Source organism: Pseudophryne corroboree, chromosome 2 (genome assembly GCF_028390025.1).
Source record: "Pseudophryne corroboree isolate aPseCor3 chromosome 2, aPseCor3.hap2, whole genome shotgun sequence".
Taxonomy (NCBI): domain Eukaryota; kingdom Metazoa; phylum Chordata; class Amphibia; order Anura; family Myobatrachidae; genus Pseudophryne; species Pseudophryne corroboree.
Genome location: NC_086445.1, coordinates 1,050,232,662 through 1,050,258,434, shown reverse-complemented (window position 1 = coordinate 1,050,258,434; position 25,773 = coordinate 1,050,232,662). Strand labels below are relative to the sequence as shown.

Below are 25,773 nucleotides of genomic sequence, written 5' to 3'. Positions count from 1 at the left end.
TCCCTGTAAGTACTGATGTTTATCTCCCTCTCCCCCAGTTCCACTATCAGCCCCTCTGTTGTACAGTAGGTGGGTGTGTAACACATGTATGAGGTGTGGGAAGGTCAGTCCTGGTCCTGTGTGATGGTCCTGTAGGCTTGGTCCCTGTAAGTACTGATGTTTATCTCCCTCCCCCCCAGTTCCACTATCAGCCCCTCTGTTGTACAGTAGGTGGGTGTGTAACACATGTATGAGGTGTGGGTAGGTCAGTCCTGGTCCTGTGTGATGGTCCTGTAGGCTTGGTCCCTGTAAGTACTGATGTTTATCTCCCTCTCCCCCAGTTCCACTATCAGCCCCTCTGTTGTACAGTAAGTGGGTGTATAACACATGTATGAGGTGTGGGAAGGTCAGTCCAGGTCCTGTGTGATGGTCCTGTAGGCTTGGTCCCTGTAAGTACTGATGTTTATCTCTCTCCCCCCAGTTCCACTATCAGCCCCTCTGTTGTACAGTAGGTGGGTGTGTAACACATGTATGAGGTGTGGGAAGGTCAGTCCTGGTCCTGTGTGATGGTCCTGTAGGCTTGGTCCCTGTAAGTACTGATGTTTATCTCCCTCTCCCCCAGTTCCACTATCAGCCCCTCTGTTGTACAGTAGGTGGGTGTATAACACATGTATGAGGTGTGGGAAGGTCAGTCCTGGTCCTGTGTGATGGTCCTGTAGGCTTGGTCCCTGTAAGTACTGATGTTTATCTCCCTCTCCCCCAGTTCCGCTATCAGCCCCTCTGTTGTACAGTAGGTGGGTGTGTAACACATGTATGAGGTGTGGGAGGGTCAGTCCTGGTCCTGTGTGAGGGTCCTGTAGGCTTGGTCCCTGTAAGTACTGATGTTTATCTCCCTCTCCCCCAGTTCCGCTATCATCCCCTCTGTTGTACAGTAGGTGGGTGTGTAACACATGTACGAGGTGTGGGAAGGTCAGTCCTGGTCCTGTGTGATGGTCCTGTAGGCTTGGTCCCTGTAAGTACTGATGTTTATCTCCCTCTCCCCCAGTTCCGCTATCAGCCCCTCTGTTGTACAGTAGGTGGGTGTATAACACATGTATGAGGTGTGGGAAGGCCAGTCCTGGTCCTGTGTGATGGTCCTGTAGGCTTGGTCCCTGTAAGTACTGATGTTTATCTCCCTCTCCCCCAGTTCCGCTATCAGACCCTCTGTTGTACAGTAGGTGGGTGTGTAACACATGTATGAGGTGTGGGAAGGTCAGTCCTGGTCCTGTGTGATGGTCCTGTAGGCTTGGTCCCTGTAAGTACTGGTGTTTATCTCCCCCCAGTTCCGCTATCAGCCCCTCTGTTGTACAGTAGGTGGGTGTGTAACACATGTATGAGGTGTGGGAAGGTCAGTCCTGGTCCAGTGTGATGTCCTGTAGGCTTGGTCCCTGTAAGTACTGATGTTTATCTCCCTCTCCCCCAGTTCCGCTATCAGCCCCTCTGTTGTACAGTAGGTGGGTGTATAACACATGTATGAGGTGTGGGAAGGTCAGTCCTGGTCCAGTGTGATGTCCTGTAGGCTTGGTCCCTGTAAGTACTGATGTTTATCTCCCTCTCCCCCAGTTCCGCTATCAGCCCCTCTGTTGTACAGTAGGTGGGTGTATAACACATGTATGAGGTGTGGGAAGGTCAGTCCTGGTCCTGTGTGATGGTCCTGTAGGCTTGGTCCCTGTAAGTACTGATGTTTATCTCCCCCCAGTTCCGCTATCAGCCCCTCTGTTGTACAGTAGGTGGGTGTGTAACACATGTATGAGGTGTGGGAAGGTCAGTCCTGGTCCTGTGTGATGGTCCTGTAGGCTTGGTCCCTGTAAGTACTGATGTTTATCTCCCTCTCCCCCCAGTTCCGCTATCAGCCCCTCTGTTGTACAGTAGGTGGGTGTATAACACATGTATGAGGTGTGGGAAGGTCAGTCCTGGTCCTGTGTGATGTCCTGTAGGCTTAGTCCCTGTAAGTACTGATGTTTATCTCCCTCTCCCCCAGTTCCACTATCAGCCCCTCTGTTGTACAGTAGGTGGGTATGTAACACATGTATGAGGTGTGGGAAGGTCAGTCCTGGTCCTGTGTGATGGTCCTGTAGGCTTGGTCCCTGTAAGTACTGATGTGTATCTCCCTCTCCCCCAGTTCCACTATCAGCCCCTCTGTTGTACAGTAGGTGGGTGTGTAACACATGTATGAGGTGTGGGAAGGTCAGTCCTGGTCCTGTGTGATGGTCCTGTAGGCTTGGTCCCTGTAAGTACTGATGTTTATCTCCCTCTCCACCAGTTCCGCTATCAGTCCCTCTATTGAACGACTCATGTCACCGGAATGGCAGCTCAGAGGTCACTTGCACAGCACAGACTGGGACGGACCCTTCCTTCTACCTGATGGTGAATGGAGTATTACTGAGGGGTAATTACACCTCACCACAGAGACGCGTTACTGTCACAGTGTCACCGCCGGGTCCCTGGAGTGTTACCTGTTCTGTGCAAAACACTATCAGTAATTCATCCGCCAGTATACCAGACATGACGTGTGCAGGTGAGTAATGTCTGTCCTACCAGTGAAATCACAGGTCACAATGTATGGGCTATTGTGGTCCTCATGGAGCAGACACCTATAGTGACATCACAGGTCACACCATATGGGCTACTGATCACACCGTATGGGCTTTTGTGGTCCAGAAGGAACAGACACCTCTAGTGATGTCACACCGTATGGGCTATTGTGGTCCTGAAGGAACAGACACCTCTAGTGATGTCACACCGTATGGGCTATTGTGGTCCAGAAGGAACAGACACCTCTAGTGATGTCACACCGTATGGGCTATTGTGGTCCTGAAGGAACAGACACCTCTAGTGATGTCACACCATATGGGCTATTATGGTCCTTAACGAGTAGACACCTCTAGTGATGTCAACAAAGGAAGGACGAGCAAACATGAGGAGATGCTGGTAAGACTCAGAAATGGTTGAGCAGTCTTTTAAAAGGTATAAAGATCAACTCTAATAAAACGTAACTTTTATTGTAACATTTATGATGGCCTAACATAGGCCTCTATTCAGATAAGTATACATGAAGGGAACCACTGTTCCTCAAAGAGGCAAAATATCAAACAAGACAATACAACATAAAGATAAAAAACACAAATTTAAAAAGGCACACAGGAACAAAATTTGTATCGACTGAAAGTGTCCGTAGAAAATAATCAAATTTTTGAGAATTCAAAGATTCTCAAAAATGTAAAATACCCAAGGGATGTGAGGGTTGCAGTGGATAGATAGTAGACAGGACTAGCAAAGCAATTTCAGAATTCTGCTGTCTCCCATTTGCCAAGGCAGTGAATGAGAGATGAGAGACTCTTACTGGTGCCAGCCCCTGGTAATAGTGTCAAAGATTATAGCAACTTTTCCTTTCTGCTTTTGGCTGTTGTGTACCAGACACAGCGCAGCCAATGAGAGAAATACTCTGTCGGCCACCTCAATGACAGAAGGTATAGGTGTGAGAGAATGTAGGAGAAGGCATATGAAATAGCTTAATGAGTAAATCTCTTGTCTAACACACAGAGAAATGTCATTTCATGTAATACACTTATAACTATTTTCTCTATCGTCCTAGTGGATGCTGGGGTTCCTGAAAGGACCATGGGGAATAGCGGCTCCGCAGGAGACAGGGCACAAAAAGTAAAGCTTTACGATCAGGTGGTGTGTACTGGCTCCTCCCCCTATGACCCTCCTCCAAGCCTCAGTTAGATTTTTGTGCCCGGCCGAGAAGGGTGCAATCTAGGTGGCTCTCCTAAAGAGCTGCTTAGAAAAGTTTAGCTTAGGTTTTTTATTTTACAGTGAGTCCTGCTGGCAACAGGATCACTGCAACGAGGGACTTAGGGGAGAAGAAGTGAACTCACCTGCGTGCAGGATGGATTGGCTTCTTTGGCTACTGGACATTAGCTCCAGAGGGACGATCACAGGTACAGCCTGGATGGTCACCGGAGCCTCGCCGCCGGCCCCCTTGCAGATGCTGAAACGAGAAGAAGGTCCAGAATCGGCGGCAGAAGACTCCTCAGTCTTCTTAAGGTAGCGCACAGCACTGCAGCTGTGCGCCATTTCCTCTCAGCACACTTCACACGGCAGTCACTGAGGGTGCAGGGCGCTGGGAGGGGGGCGCCCTGGGAGGCAATGTTAACCTATTTTTTGGCAAAAAATACCTCACATATAGCCTCCGGGGGCTATATGGAGATATTTAACCCCTGCCAGAATCCGTTAAAGAGCGGGAGACGAGCCCGCCGAAAAAGGGGCGGGGCCTATCTCCTCAGCACACAGCGCCATTTTCCTCACACAGCTGCGCTGGTCAGGAAGGCTCCCAGGCTCTCCCCTGCACTGCACTACAGAAACAGGGTAAAACAAGAGAGGGGGGGCAAAATTGTGGCAAAAATATATATATTAAAGCAGCTATACAGGGAGCACTTATTATAAGGCTATCCCTGTCATATATAGCGCTTTTGGTGTGTGCTGGCAAACTCTCCCTCTGTCTCCCCAAAGGGCTAGTGGGGTCCTGTCTTCTTTAAGAGCATTCCCTGTGTGTCTGCTGTGTGTCGGTACGTGTGTGTCGACATGTATGAGGACGATATTGGTGTGGAGGCGGAGCAATTGCCAAATATGGGGATTTCACCCCCTAGGGAGTCGACACCAGAATGGATGGCTTTATTTATGGAATTACGGGATAGTGTCAACACGCTAAAGCAGTCGTTTGACGACATGAGACGGCCGGACAATCAACCTGTCCAGGCGCCTCAAACACCGTCAGGGGCTGTAAAACGCCCGGTACCTCAGTCGGTCGACACGGACCCAGACACAGGCACTGATTCCAGTGGCGACGGTGACGAATCAACCGTATTTTCCAGTAGGGCCACACGTTATATGATTTTGGCAATGAAGGAGGCGTTACATATTGCTGATACTACAGGTACCACAAAACAGGGTATTATGTGGGGTGTGAAAAAACTACCTATAGTTTTTCCTGAATCAGATGAATTAAATGAGGTGTGTGATGAAGCGTGGGTTGCCCCCGATAAAAAACTGCTAATTTCAAAGAAGTTATTGGCTTTATACCCTTTCCCGCCAGAGGTTAGGGCGCGCTGGGAAACACCTCCTAGGGTGGACAAGGCGCTCACACGCTTATCAAAACAAGTGGCGTTACCCTCTCCTGAGACGGCCGCACTTAAAGATCCAGCAGATAGGAGGATGGAAAATATCCAAAAAAGTATATACACACATACAGGTGTTATACTACGACCAGCTATAGCGACAGCCTGGATGTGCAGTGCTGGGGTAGCTTGGTCAGAGTCCCTGATTGAAAATATTGATACCCTGGATAGGGACAATGTTTTACTGTCTTTAGAGCAAATAAAGGATGCATTTCTTTATATGCGTGATGCACAGAGGGATATTTGCACACTGGCATCACGGGTAAGTGCTATGTCCATTTCGGCCAGAAGAAGTTTATGGACGCGACAGTGGTCAGGTGATGCGGACTCAAAACGGCATATGGAAGTTTTGCCGTATAAAGGGGAGGAGTTATTTGGTGTTGGTCTATCGGATTTGGTGGCCACGGCTACAGCCGGGAAATCCACCTTTTTACCTCAAGTCACTCCCCAACAGAAAAAGACACCGACTTTTCAACCGCAGCCCTTTCGTTCCTTTAAAAACAAGAGAGCAAAGGGATATTCATATCTGCCACGAGGCAGAGGAAGGGGGAAGAGACTGCAACAGGCAGCTCCTTCCCAGGAACAGAAGCCCTCCCCCGCTTCTACAAAAGCCTCAGCATGACGCTGGGGCTTCTCAAGCGGACTCGGGGGCGGTGGGCGGTCGTCTCAAGAAGTTCAGCGCGCAGTGGGCTCACTCGCAGGTAGATCCCTGGATCCTGCAGATAATATCTCAGGGGTACAGGTTGGAACTAGAGACGGATCCACCTCGCCGTTTCCTGAAGTCTGCTTTACCAACGTCCCCCTCCGACAGGGTGACGGTCTTGGAAGCCATTCACAAGCTGTACTCTCAGCAGGTGATTGTCAAGGTACCTCTTTTACAACAAGGAAAGGGGTATTATTCCACTCTATTTGTGGTACCGAAGCCGGATGGCTCGGTAAGACCTATTCTAAATCTGAAATCCTTGAACCTGTACATAAAAAAGTTCAAGTTCAAGATGGAGTCACTCAGAGCAGTGATAGCGAACCTGGAAGAAGGGGACTTTATGGTATCCTTGGACATCAAGGATGCGTATCTCCACGTTCCAATTTACCCCTCACACCAGGGGTACCTCAGGTTCGTCGTACAGAACTGTCACTATCAGTTTCAGACGCTGCCGTTTGGATTGTCCATGGCACCTCGGGTCTTTACCAAGGTAATGGCCGAGATGATGATTCTTCTTCGAAGAAAAGGCGTATTAATTATCCCATACTTGGACGATCTCCTAATAAGGGCAAGGTCCAGAGAACAGCTAGAGATGGGATTAGCACTGTCTCAAGAAGTGCTAAAGCAGCACGGGTGGATTCTGAATATTCCAAAATCCCAGTTAATTCCGACAACACGTCTGCTGTTCCTAGGGATGATTCTGGACACGGTTCAGAAAAAGGTTTTTCTCCCGGAGGAAAAAGCCAAGGAGTTATCCGAACTTGTCAGGAACCTCCTAAAACCAGGAAAGGTGTCTGTACATCAATGCACAAGAGTCCTGGGAAAAATGGTGGCTTCTTACGAAGCAATTCCATTCGGCAGATTCCACGCAAGAATTTTCCAGAGGGATCTGCTGGACAAATGGTCAGGGTCGCATCTTCAGATGCACCAGCGGATAACCCTGTCTCCAAGGACAAGGGTATCTCTTCTGTGGTGGTTGCAGAGTGCTCATCTATTGGAGGGCCGCAGATTCGGCATACAGGATTGGATCCTGGTGACCACGGACGCCAGCCTGAGAGGCTGGGGAGCAGTCACACAAGGAAGAAACTTCCAGGGCGTGTGGTCGAGCCTGGAAACGTCTCTTCACATAAACATTCTGGAACTAAGAGCAATCTACAATGCTCTAAGCCAGGCAGAACCTCTGCTTCAAGGAAAACCGGTGTTGATCCAGTCGGACAACATCACAGCAGTCGCCCATGTAAACAGACAGGGCGGCACAAGAAGCAGGAGTGCAATGGCAGAAGCTGCAAGGATTCTTCGCTGGGCAGAGAATCATGTGATAGCACTGTCAGCAGTGTTCATCCTGGGAGTGGACAACTGGGAAGCAGACTTCCTCAGCAGACACGACCTTCACCCGGGAGAGTGGGGACTTCATCCAGAAGTTTTCCACATGCTTGTAACCCGTTGGGAAAGACCAATGGTGGACATGATGGCGTCTCGCCTCAACAAAAAACTGGACAGGTATTGCGCCAGGTCAAGAGACCCGCAGGCAATAGCTGTGGACGCGCTGGTAACGCCTTGGGTGTACCAGTCGGTGTATGTGTTTCCTCCTCTGCCTCTCATACCAAAAGTATTGAGAATTATACGGCAAAGAGGCGTAAGAACGATACTAGTGGTTCCGGATTGGCCAAGAAGGACTTGGTACCCGGAACTTCAAGAGATGATCACGGAGGATCCGTGGCCTCTACCTCTGAGAAGGGACTTGCTTCAGCAGGGTCCCTGTCTGTTTCAAGACTTACCGCGGCTGCGTTTGACGGCATGGCGGTTGAACGCCGGATCCTAAAGGAAAAAGGCATGCCGGAAGAAGTCATTCCTACCTTGATTAAAGCAAGGAAGGAAGTAACCGCGCAACATTATCACCGCATTTGGCGAAAATATGTTGCGTGGTGCGAGGATCGGAGTGCTCCGACGGAGGAATTTCAACTGGGTCGATTCCTACATTTCCTGCAATCAGGATTGTCTATGGGTCTCAAATTGGGATCTATTAAGGTTCAAATTTCGGCCCTGTCGATTTTCTTCCAGAAAGAATTGGCTTCAGTTCCTGAAGTCCAGACCTTTGTTAAGGGAGTACTGCATATACAGCCCCCTGTGGTGCCTCCAGTGGCACCGTGGGATCTCAATGTTGTTTTGGACTTTCTCAAATCTCATTGGTTTGAACCACTAAAAAATGTGGATTTGAAATATCTTACATGGAAAGTGACCATGCTACTAGCCCTGGCTTCGGCCAGGAGAGTGTCAGAACTGGCAGCTTTATCTTACAAAAGCCCATATCTGATTTTCCATTCGGACAGGGCAGAACTGCGGACTCGTCCACATTTTCTCCCTAAGGTGGTGTCAGCATTTCATCTGAACCAGCCTATTGTAGTGCCTGCGGCTACAAGCGACTTGGAGGACTCCAAGTTGTTGGACGTTGTCAGAGCTTTAAAAATATACATTTCAAGGACAGCTGGAGTCAGGAAATCTGACTCACTGTTTATACTATATGCTCCCAACAAGTTGGGCGCTCCTGCGTCTAAGCAGACTATTGCTCGCTGGATTTGTAGTACGATTCAGCTTGCACATTCTGTGGCAGGCCTGCCACAGCCAAAATCGGTAAAAGCCCACTCCACAAGGAAGGTGGGTTCTTCTTGGGCGGCTGCCCGAGGGGTCTCGGCATTACAACTCTGCCGAGCGGCTACGTGGTCGGGGGAGAACACGTTTGTAAAATTCTACAAATTTGATACCCTGGCTAAGGAGGACCTGGAGTTCTCTCATTCGGTGCTGCAGAGTCATCCGCACTCTCCCGCCCGTTTGGGAGCTTTGGTATAATCCCCATGGTCCTTTCAGGAACCCCAGCATCCACTAGGACGATAGAGAAAATAAGAATTTACTTACCGATAATTCTATTTCTCGGAGTCCGTAGTGGATGCTGGGCGCCCATCCCAAGTGCGGATTATCTGCAATAATTGTACATAGTTATTGTTACCTAAATCGGGTTATTGTTGTAGGGAGCCATCTTTCAGAGGCTCCTCTGTTATCATACTGTTAACTGGGTTTAGATCACAGGTTGTACGGTGTGATTGGTGTGGCTGGTATGAGTCTTACCCGGGATTCATAAATCCTTCCTTATTGTGTACGCTCGTCCGGGCACAGTATCCTAACTGAGGCTTGGAGGAGGGTCATAGGGGGAGGAGCCAGTACACACCACCTGATCGTAAAGCTTTACTTTTTGTGCCCTGTCTCCTGCGGAGCCGCTATTCCCCATGGTCCTTTCAGGAACCCCAGCATCCACTACGGACTCCGAGAAATAGAATTATCGGTAAGTAAATTCTTATTTTTTTTGTCATTCCACATAGGAAACTACTTGTAGACATGCCTAGGTTCAGAAATAATAATGTCAGTTGTCCGCAAAAATGCCAGATACCCAATAAACGTTTGCTGAACTATCAAAATATCATGGCTTGTTTAAATGTATTCATAATAGCAGAAAAAACAAGTCACTGTGCACATAAATGTTGGTAGTTATTTTGTAACATTTCCAGAGCAGGGCTGTTACAGTGTAACATAACTAAGTAGTGATATCAGTTGTTAGTACAAACAGCCTTAAAAGTATGCAGAATACACTTATATTAATGGGAACAATCTCCTTTCCGCAGCCGGCAGAGAAAAATGTTTTTGTTTTTTATAATGGCATGGCGGACGTGCAGAGTTAACCTGTGTTAAGGGAGCTCAGAGTGCAAATTCTATGTCTAAACAAACATGTCTCAGCGTAAAAAAAGCTTTCTCCAGATTATATAGTAAGGCTAGGGAGAATACTGTATGTAGCCACAGTCAATATATGAAATCAAATATATGCGTTGGTGGCGAAATCAAATCAAAATACCATCCAATGAGAATATAAGTATACATACGGAACCTGTGTGCCAGGGGTGCCCGCTGGTCGCAACTAGCGGGCATTCCCTAAAGCTTCCTAGACGTACGTTTCACCTGGTGGGAGGCTAGCTCACAAGGGGGAAGCTCATGGTGCATGTTCATCGGATTGCACTATGAACTGGTTGATGCATCCAATCCTAAGGGGATAATTAAAATGACATGCCGTGTCATAGTCTGACTGCTAAACCAGCGGGTAAATACTGCTGGTTTAGGATTGGTCGCGGCTACATTGGATGATTGGACTCGTCTCACGTCTATTTGCCGTGTATAACTGTTTGGCAATGGGACGGAGCCTTTGTGGACATAGATGTATAATAAACGCATCATGGGGGTAATTCAGACCTGATCGTAGCAGCAAATTTGTTAGCAGTTGGGCAAAACCATGTGCAGTGCAGGGGGGCAGATGTAACATGTGAACTGCAGGGGGGGGGGGGCAGATGTAACATGTGCCGAGAGAGTTAGATGTTAGGCGGCACTGCAGGTAGGGCAGATGTAACATGTGCAGAGAGAGTTAGATTTGAGTGGGTGTGTTCAAACTGAAATCTAAATTGCAGTGTAAAAATAAATATTTACCCTACACAGAAACAAAATAACTCACCCAAATCTTACTCTCTCTGCACATGTTATATCTGCCTCCCCTGCAGTGCACATGGTTTTGTCCAACTGCTAACAAGTTTGCTGCTGCGATCAGGTCTCAATTACCCCCTATGTGTTTTAAAACAGAATACTTAAAGTATATTGAGGAGGTTGCCTGGGATAGGGTCAAGATCCCGCCGGACGGAATCCCTGCGGTCGAAATACCGACGCCGGAATCCCAACCGGCACAATCCTGACATATTCTCTCTCCGTGGGTGTCCACAACACCCATATTGGGAGAATAAATTAGTGTGCCAAGCGCAGCGAGCCCTAAAGGGGTTGCGTTCCCCTCGCCACCCCTGTCGGGATTCCGGCGTCGGTATTTCGAACGCCGGGATCCCATCCAGCGGGATTTAGTACGGATCCCGGTTGCCTGTGTAGTGGCATATAACGGATAGGCGTCATATTGTAAAGGAGGAATATACATGTTAGAGGATTGGGAAGGGGTAAATTGTCTGTAATCATATGAGCTGCATAGAAGAAATGTGTTAAGTGATGTGGATAAAAACGAGGGGCACGTATCCATTATTGTGGTAAATGAGGTGGTTGGCTGAACATTGTGAAAGGACATAAATGATATCACTGCAGTAGAAGGGAGTTCTAGGTGATGAAAGTTCGGGTGGTCTAAACTTAAACAAGGTGAAAATGACAGATAAATGAGAAATGAGTGCAGGACACAGACTGTGTTATGTTCATATCTTGACATTCTCACTAAATCAATGATTGCAGAGTCCGTTGGATGTGCTTTCAGGAATGTAAAAAGGAAAATTATATCAATAGAAACAGAGGTGTTATACAGTACCTCTGGATGTTTCTTATTTGAGCAGTAATAGAGCAGGGCTTTGCAGAATTAGTGACAGAAACGTGAAGAGCACTTTTGTAAAATAAGAGTAATTAGGGAATCCAAGCCCGAGTGCCCATGACAAAATGTGCATAAAATAATACTCACACCCTCTGAGGTAATGTGCATAAAATAATACTAGCACCCTCTGAGGCAATGTGCATAAAATAATACTCACACCCTCTGAGGTAATGTGCATAAAATAATACTCACACCCTCTGAGGTAATGTGCATAAAATAATACTCACACCCTCTGAGGTAATGTGCATAAAATAATACTCACACCCTCTGAGGTAATGTGCATAAAATAATACTCACACCCTCTGAGGTAATGTGCTGCAAGTGCAAAGTAATCCTTGGCCCGGAAAGTGAAAGATTAAAAATGTAGAGAACATCAGGACCCATTAATGACGGTAAAAAAAAAAGATAAATGTGCATAATATCATTAAACAGAGTGTTTGTGATATACATCTACCTATTGGTTTCTATGGTGAATACTTACTGTGAAAAGATTGCCAACAAACTAGGTGCCCCCCTAGGTACCTTTTGGCAAAGGTCCAACTATAGCAGAAACAGGCGGCACTCTTTTTTAATTGTAACCACTGGCAAATCAGTCTGTTTAATATGGTTTTCTAGCGCGACCCTATTTCTATATACAATACTGACATCCCCTCTTGACCCTACACACATAAATTGTATACCTTACATGCCACTAGTGAGTATGTATGTATATATATATATATATATATATATATATATATAGCAGAAACAGGCAGCACTCGGATATGTCAGAGACCACAGACAGGTATTAAATCATCAACGTTTCAAATTTTTATTCATCATCAGGATACAACATACAAAAAACACACTGCTTAAATACCTTATACCACCACATGTGTTCAATCCACGGCGCGGGTTTGGGTCCAGTGACGCCTAGTAATTACGTCACCGTCCCTCACCCGATACCATGGTAACCAATAAAACTTTAAAAACAGCGGACATGGCATATAAAGAAACACATAACGAAGGGAATCAGAGAAGGCAACATTGTTACAATATGTATATTCTGTTCATATCCAATATAGATGCATGTTTGAAAACAACATATACAAGAAACAACAATATCAGCAAGAAGCCAAAATTATAAAAAAAACAATGTAATCCAAGGGTTTCACTTAACTCTTTAGGGGCGAGTGTACCTAATTCATGAATCCATTTAGATTCTTTACGGAGAAGGCACAGAGATCGAGTCTCCCCCCCCCCCCCCCCCCGCAACTGGTATGGTTCATGATCTATTATAGTATACCTCATCAACGCAATGCTGTGTCCTACCTGCAAAAAGTGGGTGCCACGGGCTGATCACTACTGCCAGATGCCAATGCTGTTCGAATGGCTGATTTATGATTATCTATGCATTCTCTAAGTGTTCTGTCCATTTTACCCACATAGCACATGCCACAAGGGCAGGAAAGCAGGTATAAGATAAATGTAGTTGTACAAGTCACTCTATGTCCAATGGTATACCTCTTTCCACTGTGTGGGTGGCAGAACATCTTGCCTGTGATAAGCGAGTGGCACGTCACACAATTCAGGCAGCGGTAACCAGTGTCGGACTGGGGCATGGAGAGCCCACCGGGGAATGCAGTGATAGGGGCCCATACTTAGGGGTAAGGCCAGTCTAAAAAGGGGGTGTGGCCAGCCTCCACAGAGGCTTGAAATACACAATAGTCTAGTGCAGTGTAATGCAACATATCTACCATGTATAATACAAGTGCACAGTCTGGAACCTGATCCCTAGAGGAAGGAGTGGGCACTCAGGCAGTGGGGCCCACCGGTGGTTTCCCTGGTACCCCTATGGGCCAGTCCGACCCTGGCGGTAACACCATTTCTGCAATAACAGAAAAGTTTGTTCACTCTGAGCAGTTTGTAATCCGGTGATATTCATTCTCATTACCCAATCCCTTATATTCTTAACTCGCGTAAAGCAAGGCATAATCTTGGTATCTTTCAAATTCAAATCGGCAACACCACTCACGATCGGCCAAAGATGTCTTGCTGAATTAGTGATCTCACTGCTCCTGTTGTTATAATGATTAACCCATGGAATCACATGTTGTCTCATCATCTTAGGTTTTTTAGATAACAACTCCGAACGTGGGAATTGTAATGCTTTGTTCTTAGCTTTTACTAATTGTTCTAACTCATAGCCCCTAGTTACAAATGTATTTATCATGAGGTCAATGTGCTCAATTGCTTTGTTTCTATCCTTACAAATACATACAGCACGTATAAATTGGGAATAGGGTAATCCAAATTTCATAGATTTGGGATGGAAGCTATGGGCATGCAGCAACATTACCCTGTCAGTCGGTTTATTATATAATTCATTTGAAATCACACCCTCATGTAATGAAACCTGTACATCCAAGTAATTTACTTCTAGGGTACTAATAGTATACGTAAACTTCACAGGGTGGTCCGTTAAATTATACATGTCAATAAAGTTCTTAAGGCTCTGTTCACTACCAGACCATATCACAAAAAGGTCATCGATATACCTAACATACATGCCAATATTGGCGGAAAAGACCGGGTCATCAAAAAATAATTCCTACCAAAAACACAGGGAACCCCATCGCACACCCGGCAGTTTGTAGGTAATAATTACCATTGAATAAAAAATAAATACAGGACAGTACCATTTCTAGCAAATCAATGAACAGATCAACATCAAGTCCTGAATATGCTGGATGAGTTTTATTGGTTACCATGGTATCGGGTGAGGGACGGTGACGTAATTACTGGGCGTCACTGGACCGAAACCCGCGCCGTGGTTTGAACACATGTGGTGGTATAAGGTATTTAAGCAGTGTGTTTTTTGTATGTTATATCCTGATGACGAATAAAAATTCGAAAAGTGGACGATTTAATACCTGTCTGTGGTCTCTGACATATCCGAGTGCTGCCTGTTTCTGCTATTATATATATATCGATAGCAATGAGAGCGGCACTGGGAGACGTAGCAAACAAGTTGAAGAAAAAAAGTGCTTTTAATGAATCTACGTTTCGGGGACGCAGCCCCTTCGTCAGGATACAGTGTACAACAATGTTCAGTGTTTAAATACCTGTGCAGGTAGAGGTTACTCACCGCCATCAGCCGTCGCGCCGCCCAGATCCCGGAACTGACGTCACTCCCCCCATAGGAAGTGACGCGTCACCGGTCCGTCTAGCCGGCGCTCTCGGGCTGTGGGAGATACGTAACCAAGACAACGTCAACAACAATCGTGACTAGTTAGTGAAATTCAAAAAGTAAACATAAAGTGCAGTGCAAAATGCTCAAACCACATTGTCATTGTTACATATACGTGCAATCAATTAGACAAAAGACATAATTATGGTGCTCACAGATGCTACCGCGCCATGCAGTGTATTTAAAACGGTAAGCAGCTAGACTCAAATATATAATAAGAATCATTTAAATAATCTAACGTGGGTGACTTTTAAAATACTCAAAGGTTATTACAGAAGGCGTCGACTATCATCCATACAGAGAATCTCAGGTAGCAACTGCCACCAGATCTTACTTGTTTCAGAGGTACTCATGGTTAGGTTAATAAAATAGTGCAATAATATAAAAATATATAATGAGGTTCTGATAAGGAACTGTTTACAAGAAACTTTTCAAGCTTAGAGTCTCATTCAATCCTTTAGGATGTACTGTGTTTAGGGTGAAGATCCACTTTGCCTCGATCTGAAGCAATTTCTACGTGGGGGGACCTCAGAACCTCATTATATATTTTTATATTATTGCACTATTTTATTAACCTAAACATGAGTACCTCTGAAACAAGTAAGATCTGGTGGCAGTTGCTACCTGAGATTCTCTGTATGGATGATAGTCGACGCCTTCTGTGATAACCTTTGAGTATTTTAAAAGTCACCCACGTTAGATTATTTAAATGATTCTTATTATATATTTGAGTCTAGCTGCTTACCGTTTTAAATACACTGCATGGCGCGGTAGCATCTGTGAGCACCTTAATTATGTCTTTTGTCTAATTGATTGCACGTATATGTAACAATGACAATGTGGTTTGAGCATTTTGCACTGCACTTTATGTTTACTTTTTGAATTTCACTAACTAGTCACGATTGTTGTTGACGTTGTCTTGGTTACGTATCTCCCACAGCCCGAGAGCGCCGGCTAGACGGACCGGTGACGCGTCACTTCCTATGGGGGGAGTGACGTCAGTTCCGGGATCTGGGCGGCGCGACGGCTGATGGCGGTGAGTAACCTCTACCTGCACAGGTATTTAAACACTGAACATTGTTGTACACTGTATCCTGACGAAGGAGCTGCGTCCCCGAAACGTAGATTCATTAAAAGCACTTTTTTTCTTCAACTTGTTTGCTACGTCTCCCAGTGCCGCTCTCATTGCTATCGATATTAAGGGGATTATTTCCAGGAGGTGAAGGCACGGGAGCAAGTTGCCTACAACGCTGGGGAGCGCAAGGAGTGCCGGGTCATACTGCAGGATATATATATATATATATATATATATATACATACATACATACTCACTAGTGGCATGTAAAGTATACAATTTATGTGTGTAGAGTCAAGAGGGGATGTCACTATTGTATATAGAAATAGGGTCGCGCTAGAAAACCATATTAAACAGACTGATTTGCCAGTGGTTACAATTAAAAAAGAAGTAACAATTTATTAAGTATAATTCATATACACATATTTAAAAACCTAAATATAACAAGCAGCACCAGATCGATACATCCATATGTAGCAATTGGATTGTAGCAATCAGCCAGTATTGATTGATACTATTTACTTGCAGTTCATTATTGCATATATCTAATAGCTGAATAAAACATGTAACTGTCCCAATATATATCCCAATATATATGTAATCGGATGGGTTACAGGGTGTTAATTGACCGTTTTGAGACTGGGGTCCACTACTGATCATATGGTGATTTCAATTATGATCCCGACTTTGAGCTTTATTATTAATTGCTCACTGGTGATCCCTTATGTAATAACTCATTATGCTCACTGATATAATTATGGACAACCGCACTAGTACTCACTATAACCCGATTAGCCTGTTCAAAGATGTAAGGAGGTGGTCACTCCCAAGCGTCCTCAGGAGCGGCGATTTGTAGGTGAGTATCGGTGAATACCGGTTCGTGCGGCTGGCAGGAAATCTGCTGCTGTATTATAGATTGACAGCTTATGGCTTGATAGTCAGCTCGCGGCAGGGGTGTCCAGAGCTCCTGGTCCTCAGGAATAGCAGCTCAGATGTTAGCAGCGACTTGTGATGCTAGCCGCTGGATGTTCAGTGTGACCAGTTGTGACTTTGTATTGGCTTACAATGGGATCACCCAGTACTTCACCGGTCCGAACACAGGGGCAGATGTATTAACCTGGAGAAGGCATAAGGAAGTGATAAACCAGTGATAAAGGCACCAGCCAATCAGCTCCAATATGTAAATTAACAATTAGGATCTGATTGGCTGGTGCCTTTATCACCTTGCACATATCACTGGTTTATCACTTCCTTATGCCTTCTCCAGGTTAATACATTTGCCCCACAGAGTCCTAGACGCGTTTCGTCACTTCCTCTGACTTTATCGATAGGTAATACTCCTGCTGCATAGAAGAATCCTTTAATATGATAGATTTCACACACCTGTTTTGGATAAGAAGTTATGCTGCCAATTTAGAGCCAAGGTGATGTGCCTCAAAAAATTGTGAACAGCTGTTGTGTGATGAGATGACGCACTAGATGAAGAAAGAAGTCATGTCAGAGTAGATAAAGAATGAGCTGAATATGGGTAAGTACTACTCAGCAGGGAAAGGACTAGGGCCCTCATTCCGAGTTGATCGCTCGCTGCCGTTTTTCGAAGCATAGCGATCAGGCTAAAATTCGCCATTTCTGCGCATGCGTATGGGCCACAGGGCGCCCGCGTCAAGTACTTTCACACAAAACTATGCAATTTTACACAGGGGCTCCCGATTCTTTTCAGTCGCTCTGCTGATCGGTGAGTGATTGACAGGAAGTGCGTGTTTCTGGGTGGTAACTGACCGTTTTCCAGGAGTGTGCTAAAAAACGCAGGCGTGTCAGGCTAAAACACAGGAGTGGCTGGGGAAACGGGGGAGTGGCTGGCCGAATGCAGGGCATTTGTGACGTCAAACCAGGAGCTAAACTGTCTGCAGTGATCGCAATCTAGGAGTAGGTTCTGAGCCACTTTGAAACTGCATGAAATTTTTTTCGAGCACTTCTGCTAATCTTTCGTTAGCAATTCTGCTAAGCTAAGATACACTCCCTGAGGGTGGCGGCCTAGCGTGTGCAATGCTGCTAAAAGCAGCTAGCGAGTGATCAACTCGGAATGAGGGCCTAAAACTGTTACATTCATTGAGTCCTTTTGGAGCCACTGTCCCTAATTTAAAGATCCATTCGGTTTCTTTTTTAAGAAGAGTGTTGTTAAGATCATCCCATCTGATCCCCAAACGGATCCTCTCTAGATTGAAAGCTTGGAGGGGTCTGGGGTCCCTACCATGTTTCTATAAAAAAATGTTTGGCCACGGATTAAATTTTCTTACATTTTTTAAGGTCCGTCGGGGCAATACGGATATTGCTGATATGCTCCAATATCCTCCCTTTCATTGTTCTTGTCGTCATTCCGACATATTTCATTTGTTTTAAGGATATGCGCACATGCCTTGCATTCCCCACACAGGAAAGTTTGGAAGGTTTTTTCTTTGTTCTCTCATAGTGACTCTGTACCAAGAAGTTACCTACGGTAAGTTGCCAGCTCATCGAGACACTTGGCCCCACTGCATCCTTCAAATCTGTGTCTAAGTGGAGTATTGATATTCTTAGGGGGATGTTCAAATGTTTAAAAAGTCGGTTGGGTGTCTCTATTGTTTCCTGTCTATTAGATAGGAAAAAACAGACACCCAACTGACTTTTCAAACAATTGAATATCCCCCTTAATGTCTTTCCATTCTGCACAGAAGTCGCCAATGAATCTGATGTTATTATCTTCATCCATTTTCTTGGCTCTTGGGAAAACAAGGGTTTCTCTGTTGGATTGTGTATCAAGGCGTCGGGCGTTCTTAATAGCACAATTGCTGTATCCCCTGTTTCTGAGTCTATGACATAAGTCAGGAGATTGTTGGAAGAAAGTTGCATCACTGGAACAATTCCTGCGTAGTCGTAAAAACTCACCTTTTGGAATGTTTGTAGCTGTCGCCGAGAAATGGCGGCTTGTCTTATGCAATAAGCTGTTCGTAGCCGTCTTTTTTTCTAAAGAGATTGGTTATGATTTCCCCTGTTGCATTTTTAGAGACTTTCAAATCAAGGAAGGAGATATTGGATTTACTAATCTCATATGTGAATTTCAAGTTTAGGGAGTTGTTGTTGAGTAAATTGATGAATTCAAGGAACATACTCTCATCGCTGTCCCATATCACTAGCACGTCATCTATGCGAAGTGCACATCATCCTGTGGTTAGGATACATAGATGACGTGCTAGTGATATGGGACAATGATGTCCCATGTCTGATTGCTGAGCTTCAAACAGTAGAGAGATAACAGAGTGTAATCCTATACCCTAAGTCTGATATTCCAATGTCCTTGTATCCAGCATGGAGCAGGTTAAAACTTCTTCCAACAGGAGGGGCTGAGAGGGGGTTGTAGTGGACATAACAGTTAGAAACGCAGGCTTTCTGTGTCATTTTATCATGAGGCAAACAGGTCAGGAAGACTTGCACCAAGGATAGGCCTCAATCCGCCAACCCAACTTCAGGTGAAGCTGTGTTTATTCCTATTTTTATTTTATCGGAAATGATAAATAACTTGCTGTGACTTTTCTCTAATATCTTTGTAAACATTATTTTCTGTGACATAAGCTTTGAAGTTTTGACTTGGATTAAAAATCTAATCTTAGTTCTGATTTTCTGTGTTTTCAAACCCAAACCTGAGTTGCCTAGGTTTACCTATTTTTTTACATATGAATAACTGTGTATGACAGGTAGAAGCAAAGACTACCTTGTGTTTAGACGCTAAATTCCTCTAGCTGGTGGCGGCGAACGTGTTTGTATAACCCCGTGTGTCCAAAGTGACCCCCATGTCACAGGCGGCGCTTTTCAGATTGGCGTATCTGGAGAAGCTACTGGCAGGTCCGTGACAACTAGTTTGATACAAACTAAAACAAGTTATGTTACATTGTAAAAGCCCTACTCTGGAAATGTTAAATGTTACAAAATAACTACCAACATTCATGTGCACAGGGATTTTTTCCCCCTGCTATTATGAATATATTTAAACAAGCCATTATATTTTGATTGTTCAGCAAACATTTATTGGGTATCTGGCATTTTAGAGGACAACTGACATTATGATTTTTGAACAGAGGTTTTTCTACAAGTAGTTTCCTATGTGGTATTACAAAAATGTTTTTGCCATAAGTATATTATATGAAATGACATTTCTCTGTGTATTAGAAAAGAGGTTTACTCATTAAGATATTTCATATGCCTTCTCCTACATTCTCTCACACCTATACCTTCTGTCATTGAGATGGCCGACAGAGTATTTCTCTCATTGGCTGCACTGTATCTGGTACACAACAGCCAAAAGCAGAAAAGTTGCCATGATCTTTGACACTACTACCATTCTAGGGACTGGCACCAGTAAGAGTCTCTCATCTCTCATTCACTGCCTTGGCAAATGGGAGACAGCAGAATTCTGAAATTGCTTTGGTGGTTCTGTCTACTTTCTATCCACTGCAACCCTCACATCCCTTGGGTATTTGACATTTTTGAGAATCTTTGAATATTGACACATTATTTTTGATGGACACTTTCAGTCGATACAAATTGTGTTCCTGTGTGTCTTTTTAAATTTGTCTTTTTTTATCTTTATGTTATATTGTTTTGTTTGATATTTAGCCTCTGAGGAACAGTGGTTCCCTTCATGTATACTTATCTGGATAGAGGCCTTTGTTAGGCCATCATAAATGTTACAATAAAAGTTAAGTTTTATTAGAGTTGATCTTTATACCGTTTATAAGAGTTCTCAACCATTTTTGAGTCTTACCAGCATCTCCTCGTGTTTGCTCGTCTTTGTTGACCCTGTTTCCGCAGTGGGAGCACCACCACTCATTTTTGATTGAAGCATTTTATGTTTGCAAAATTCATAACAGTGGTGCGTTATATATTGTTCTATTAGAAATTGTATAATTAGATCAGTGCCGTGAGACAACAACCCCACCTATAGTGATATCACAGGTCTCACCGTATGGCTTATCTCCCACAGTGTAACCTTCATAGTGCGCCCCCCAACATGGCTGCCTCACCTGGTACGCTCCTGGATGGGATGAGAAATACTTGTCTCTGACAGTTATGGTGTGGCCCTACTCCTATCGTTAGGACGCCGCAACCACCCATTTTGTTTCATCTCTTCTAGGGGTAACCTATTCTGCTTAGGGTAATCCTGTATGTAGTGCGCCCAGCACGGCTGCCTCACTGGTACCTTTAGTGGGTGGGGCATGAACCTGTGGAATTTATAACCCAAAATGTCTGCACCACCCCTGCATTACGCTGATTGTGCTTTCTCTCTCTCTCTCGCTGTGGGGTTTTCTGCTTGCTGTATTACTAAGTCCTGTGTGCTGTGTATTCTATGTCTATAAAGTGACTCTGAGTCCTGCTGGAGAAACCTCAATATAAATAATATTGTTATGATTATTAATTACCATCTGAAGGTGGCATCAGTTCCCGCAGTCCCCCAAATGGACGATTTGGGGAGGAGACAGTCCCTTTCTGTGCAGGTATTATCCATAAGGCTGAGGCCCCACATGGACTAGGGGCCCACAAATTGTTTTTTGCTGAGGCACTGCTACCTATGCCCTAGGCCTCCAGTGGGTAAAGGCACTTTGCACTGCGCGTAAGTCACAGTTGTAGTCAGCTGAAGTGTGTTCTGAGACAGTGGGGGTGGAGGGGGACATAAGAACAATAGCGCACTGCGTCAGGGCTGTGACATCACGCTGCCTCCTCCTCCCTTATTATACCCCCATGAGCAATACAGTCAAATCGTGACCTTGATCACATATGGTCAAATGTTCCCACGGGCCGTTGCCACCAGCCAAAACAGTTATTTATACATTTGAAAAGAACAAGTGGCAGCCAGCGTGTACAGACGCAGGTCAGGAGAAAATAAAGAGAAAAGAAAATGAAGAACCATTGCGCTGTGAGAGAGGAGAGCAGCAGCATTTATATCACCTGGGTATCAGTGTCTGTGTGATCACTGAGAGTGTAAGTGATGGTATAAGCTGTCAGCTGTAGTGGGGTGAGTGACAGAAGTGCCGGAGGGGGCCCAAATTACCTGAAAGCCTCAGGGCCCGGTCATCTTCCCTCACACCGTGAATCACAGCACATGGTCACTGCGGCTCCGGCGCAAGTAACGTTACATCAGGCAGCTGCGAGTTAATCAGTCCAGCGTCTCTCTGTGAATCAGCCCCATAATCTGCAGTCTCCATATACACCAGAGGGGCAGGGCGCCTGCTGTAAGTCTACAGACAAGTACAACTCTCCCGTCACCATCTCCTGTACTGCGCTAGGTTACTCAGATCACATAGGTCAGTCTCCATATACACCAGAGGGGCAGGACTCCTGCTGTAAGTCTACAGACAAGTGCAACTCTCCCATCACCATCTCCTGTACTGCGCTAGGTTACTCAGATCACATAGGTCAGTCTCCATATACACCAGAGGGGCGGGGCCTGCTGTAAGTCTACAGACAAGTGCAACTCTCCCGTCACCATCTCCTGTATTGCGCTAGGTTACTCAGATCACATAGGTCAGTCTCCATATACACCAGAGGGGCAGGACTCCTGCTGTAACTACAGACAAGTACAACTCTCCCGTCACCATCTCCTGTACTGCGCTAGGTTACTCAGATCACATAGGTCAGTCTCCATATACACCAGAGGGGCAGGACTCCTGCTGTAACTACAGACAAGTGCAACTCTCCCGTCACCATCTCCTGTACTGCGCTAGATTACTCAGATCACATGGGTCAGTCTCCATATACACCAGAGGGGCAGGACTCCTGCTGTAAGTCTACAGACAAGTGCAACTCTCCCGTCACCATCTCCTGTACTGCGCTAGGTTACTCAGATCACATGGGTCAGTCTCCATATACACCAGAGGGGCAGGGCTCCTGCTGTAAGTCTACAGACAAGTACAACTCTCCCGTCACCATCTCCTGTACTGCGCTAGGTTACTCAGATCACACAGGTCAGTCTCCATATACACCAGAGGGGCAGGGCTCCTGCTGTAACTCTACAGACAAGTACAACTCTCCTGTCACCATCTCCTGTACTGTGCTAGGTTACTCAGATCACATAGGTCAGTCTCCATATACACCAGAGGGGCAGGACTCCTGCTGTAAGTCTACAGACAAGTGCAACTCTCCCGTCACCATCTCCTGTACTGCGCTAGGTTACTCAGATCACATAGGTCAGTCTTCATATACGCCAGAGGGGCAGGACTCCTGCTGTAACTCTACAGACAAGTGCAACTCTCCTGTCACCATCTCCTGTACTGCGCTAGGTTACTCAGATCACATAGGTCAGTCTCCATATACACCAGAGGGGCAGGACTCCTGCTGTAACTCTACAGACAAGTACAACTCTCCCGTCACCATCTCCTGTACTGTGCTAGGTTACTCAGATCACATGGGTCAGTCTCCATATACACCAGAGGGGCAGGGCTCCGGCTGTAACTTTACAGACAAGTGCAACTCTCATGTCACCATCTCCTGTACTGCGCTAGGTTACTCAGATCACATGGGTCAGTCTCCATATACACCAGAGGGGCAGGGCTCCTGCTGTAACTCTACAGACAAGTGCAACTCTCCTGTCACCATCTCCTGTACTGCGCTAGGTTACTCAGATCACATAGGTCAGTCTCCATATACACCAGAGGGGCAGGACTCCTGCTGTAACTCTACAGACAAGTACAACTCTCCTGTCACCATCTCCTGTACTGCGCTAGGTTACTCAGATCACACAGGTCAGTCTCCATATACACCAGAGGGGCAGGGCTCCTGCTGTAACTCTACAGACAAGTGCAACTCTCCTGTCACCATCTCCTGTACTGCGCTAGGTTACTCAGATCACATAGGTCAGTCTCCATATACACCAGAGGGGCAGGGCTCCTGCTGTAAGTCTACAGACAAGTACAACTCTCCCGTCACCATCTCCTGTACTGCGCTAGGTTACTCAGATCACATGGGTCAGTCTCCATATACACCAGAGGGGCAGGGCTCCTGCTGTAAGTCTACAGACAAGTGCAACTCTCCCGTCACCATCTCCTGTACTGCGCTAGGTTACTCAGATCACATAGGTCAGTCTCCATATACACCAGAGGGGCAGGACTCCTGCTGTAACTCTACAGACAAGTGCAACTCTCCCGTCACCATCTCCTGTACTGCGCTAGGTTACTCAGATCACATGGGTCAGTCTCCATATACACCAGAGGGGCGGGGCCTGCTGTAAGTCTACAGACAAGTGCAACTCTCCCGTCACCATCTCCTGTACTGCGCTAGGTTACTCAGATCACATAGGTCAGTCTCCATATACACCAGAGGGGCAGGACTCCTGCTGTAAGTCTACAGACAAGTGCAACTCTCCTGTCACCATCTCCTGTACTGCGCTAGGTTACTCAGATCACATAGGTCAGTCTCCATATACACCAGAGGGGCAGGGCTCCTGCTGTAACTACAGACAAGTACAACTCTCCCGTCACCATCTCCTGTACTGCGCTAGGTTACTCAGATCACATGGGTCAGTCTCCATATACACCAGAGGGGCAGGGCTCCTGCTGTAAGTCTACAGACAAGTGCAACTCTCCCGTCACCATCTCCTGTACTGCGCTAGGTTACTCAGATCACATAGGTCAGTCTCCATATACACCAGAGGGGCAGGACTCCTGCTGTAAGTCTACAGACAAGTGCAACTCTCCTGTCACCATCTCCTGTACTGCGCTAGGTTACTCAGATCACATAGGTCAGTCTCCATATACACCAGAGGGGCAGGGCTCCTGCTGTAACTACAGACAAGTGCAACTCTCCTGTCACCATCTCCTGTACTGCGCTAGGTTACTCAGATCACATAGGTCAGTCTCCATATACACCAGAGGGGCAGGACTCCTGCTGTAACTACAGACAAGTGCAACTCTCCCGTCACCATCTCCTGTACTGCGCTAGGTTACTCAGATCACATAGGTCAGTCTCCATATACACCAGAGGGGCAGGACTCCTGCTGTAAGTCTACAGACAAGTGCAACTCTCCCGTCACCATCTCCTGTACTGCGCTAGGTTACTCAGATCACATAGGTCAGTCTCCATATACACCAGAGGGGCGGGGCCTGCTGTAACTACAGACAAGTACAACTCTCCTGTCACCATCTCCTGTACTGCGCTAGGTTACTCAGATCACATAGGTCAGTCTCCATATACACCAGAGGGGCGGGGCCTGCTGTAAGTCTACAGACAAGTGCAACTCTCCCGTCACCATCTCCTGTACTGCGCTAGGTTACTCAGATCACATGGGTCAGTCTCCATATACACCAGAGGGGCAGGGCTCCTGCTGTAACTACAGACAAGTACAACTCTCCCGTCACCATCTCCTGTACTGCGCTAGGTTACTCAGATCACATAGGTCAGTCTCCATATACACCAGAGGGGCAGGGCTCCTGCTGTAAGTCTACAGACAAGTACAACTCTCCCGTCACCATCTCCTGTACTGCGCTAGGTTACTCAGATCACATAGGTCAGTCTCCATATACACCAGAGGGGCAGGACTCCTGCTGTAAGTCTACAGACAAGTGCAACTCTCCCGTCACCATCTCCTGTACTGCGCTAGGTTACTCAGATCACATGGGTCAGTCTCCATATACACCAGAGGGGCAGGGCTCCTGCTGTAAGTCTACAGACAAGTACAACTCTCCCGTCACCATCTCCTGTACTGCGCTAGGTTACTCAGATCACATAGGTCAGTCTCCATATACACCAGAGGGGCAGGGCTCCGGCTGTAACTTTACAGACAAGTGCAACTCTCCTGTCACCATCTCCTGTACTGCGCTAGGTTACTCAGATCACATAGGTCAGTCTCCATATACACCAGAGGGGCAGGGCTCCTGCTGTAACTACAGACAAGTACAACTCTCCCGTCACCATCTCCTGTACTGCGCTAGGTTACTCAGATCACATAGGTCAGTCTCCATATACACCAGAGGGGCAGGGCTCCTGCTGTAAGTCTACAGACAAGTACAACTCTCCCGTCACCATCTCCTGTACTGCGCTAGGTTACTCAGATCACATAGGTCAGTCTCCATATACACCAGAGGGGCAGGACTC

General features: G+C 46.1%; 1 protein-coding gene across 2 annotated transcripts in view; it reads left to right on the top strand.

Moving 5' to 3' along the window:
• LOC134988659 (pregnancy-specific beta-1-glycoprotein 3-like) overlaps positions 1-25,773 on the top strand; it is a 270,727-nt gene that overhangs the window by 146,217 nt on the left and 98,737 nt on the right. Inside the window, exon 5 of one of the 2 annotated variants that reach the window (XM_063950567.1) lies at positions 2,282-2,536. The exons of the other annotated variant lie outside the window; for it this stretch is intronic. Within the exon in view, the coding sequence (XP_063806637.1) occupies positions 2,282-2,536 (255 nt within the window). The remainder of the gene's footprint in view (positions 1-2,281; positions 2,537-25,773) is intronic. 2 annotated transcript variants of the gene reach the window in all.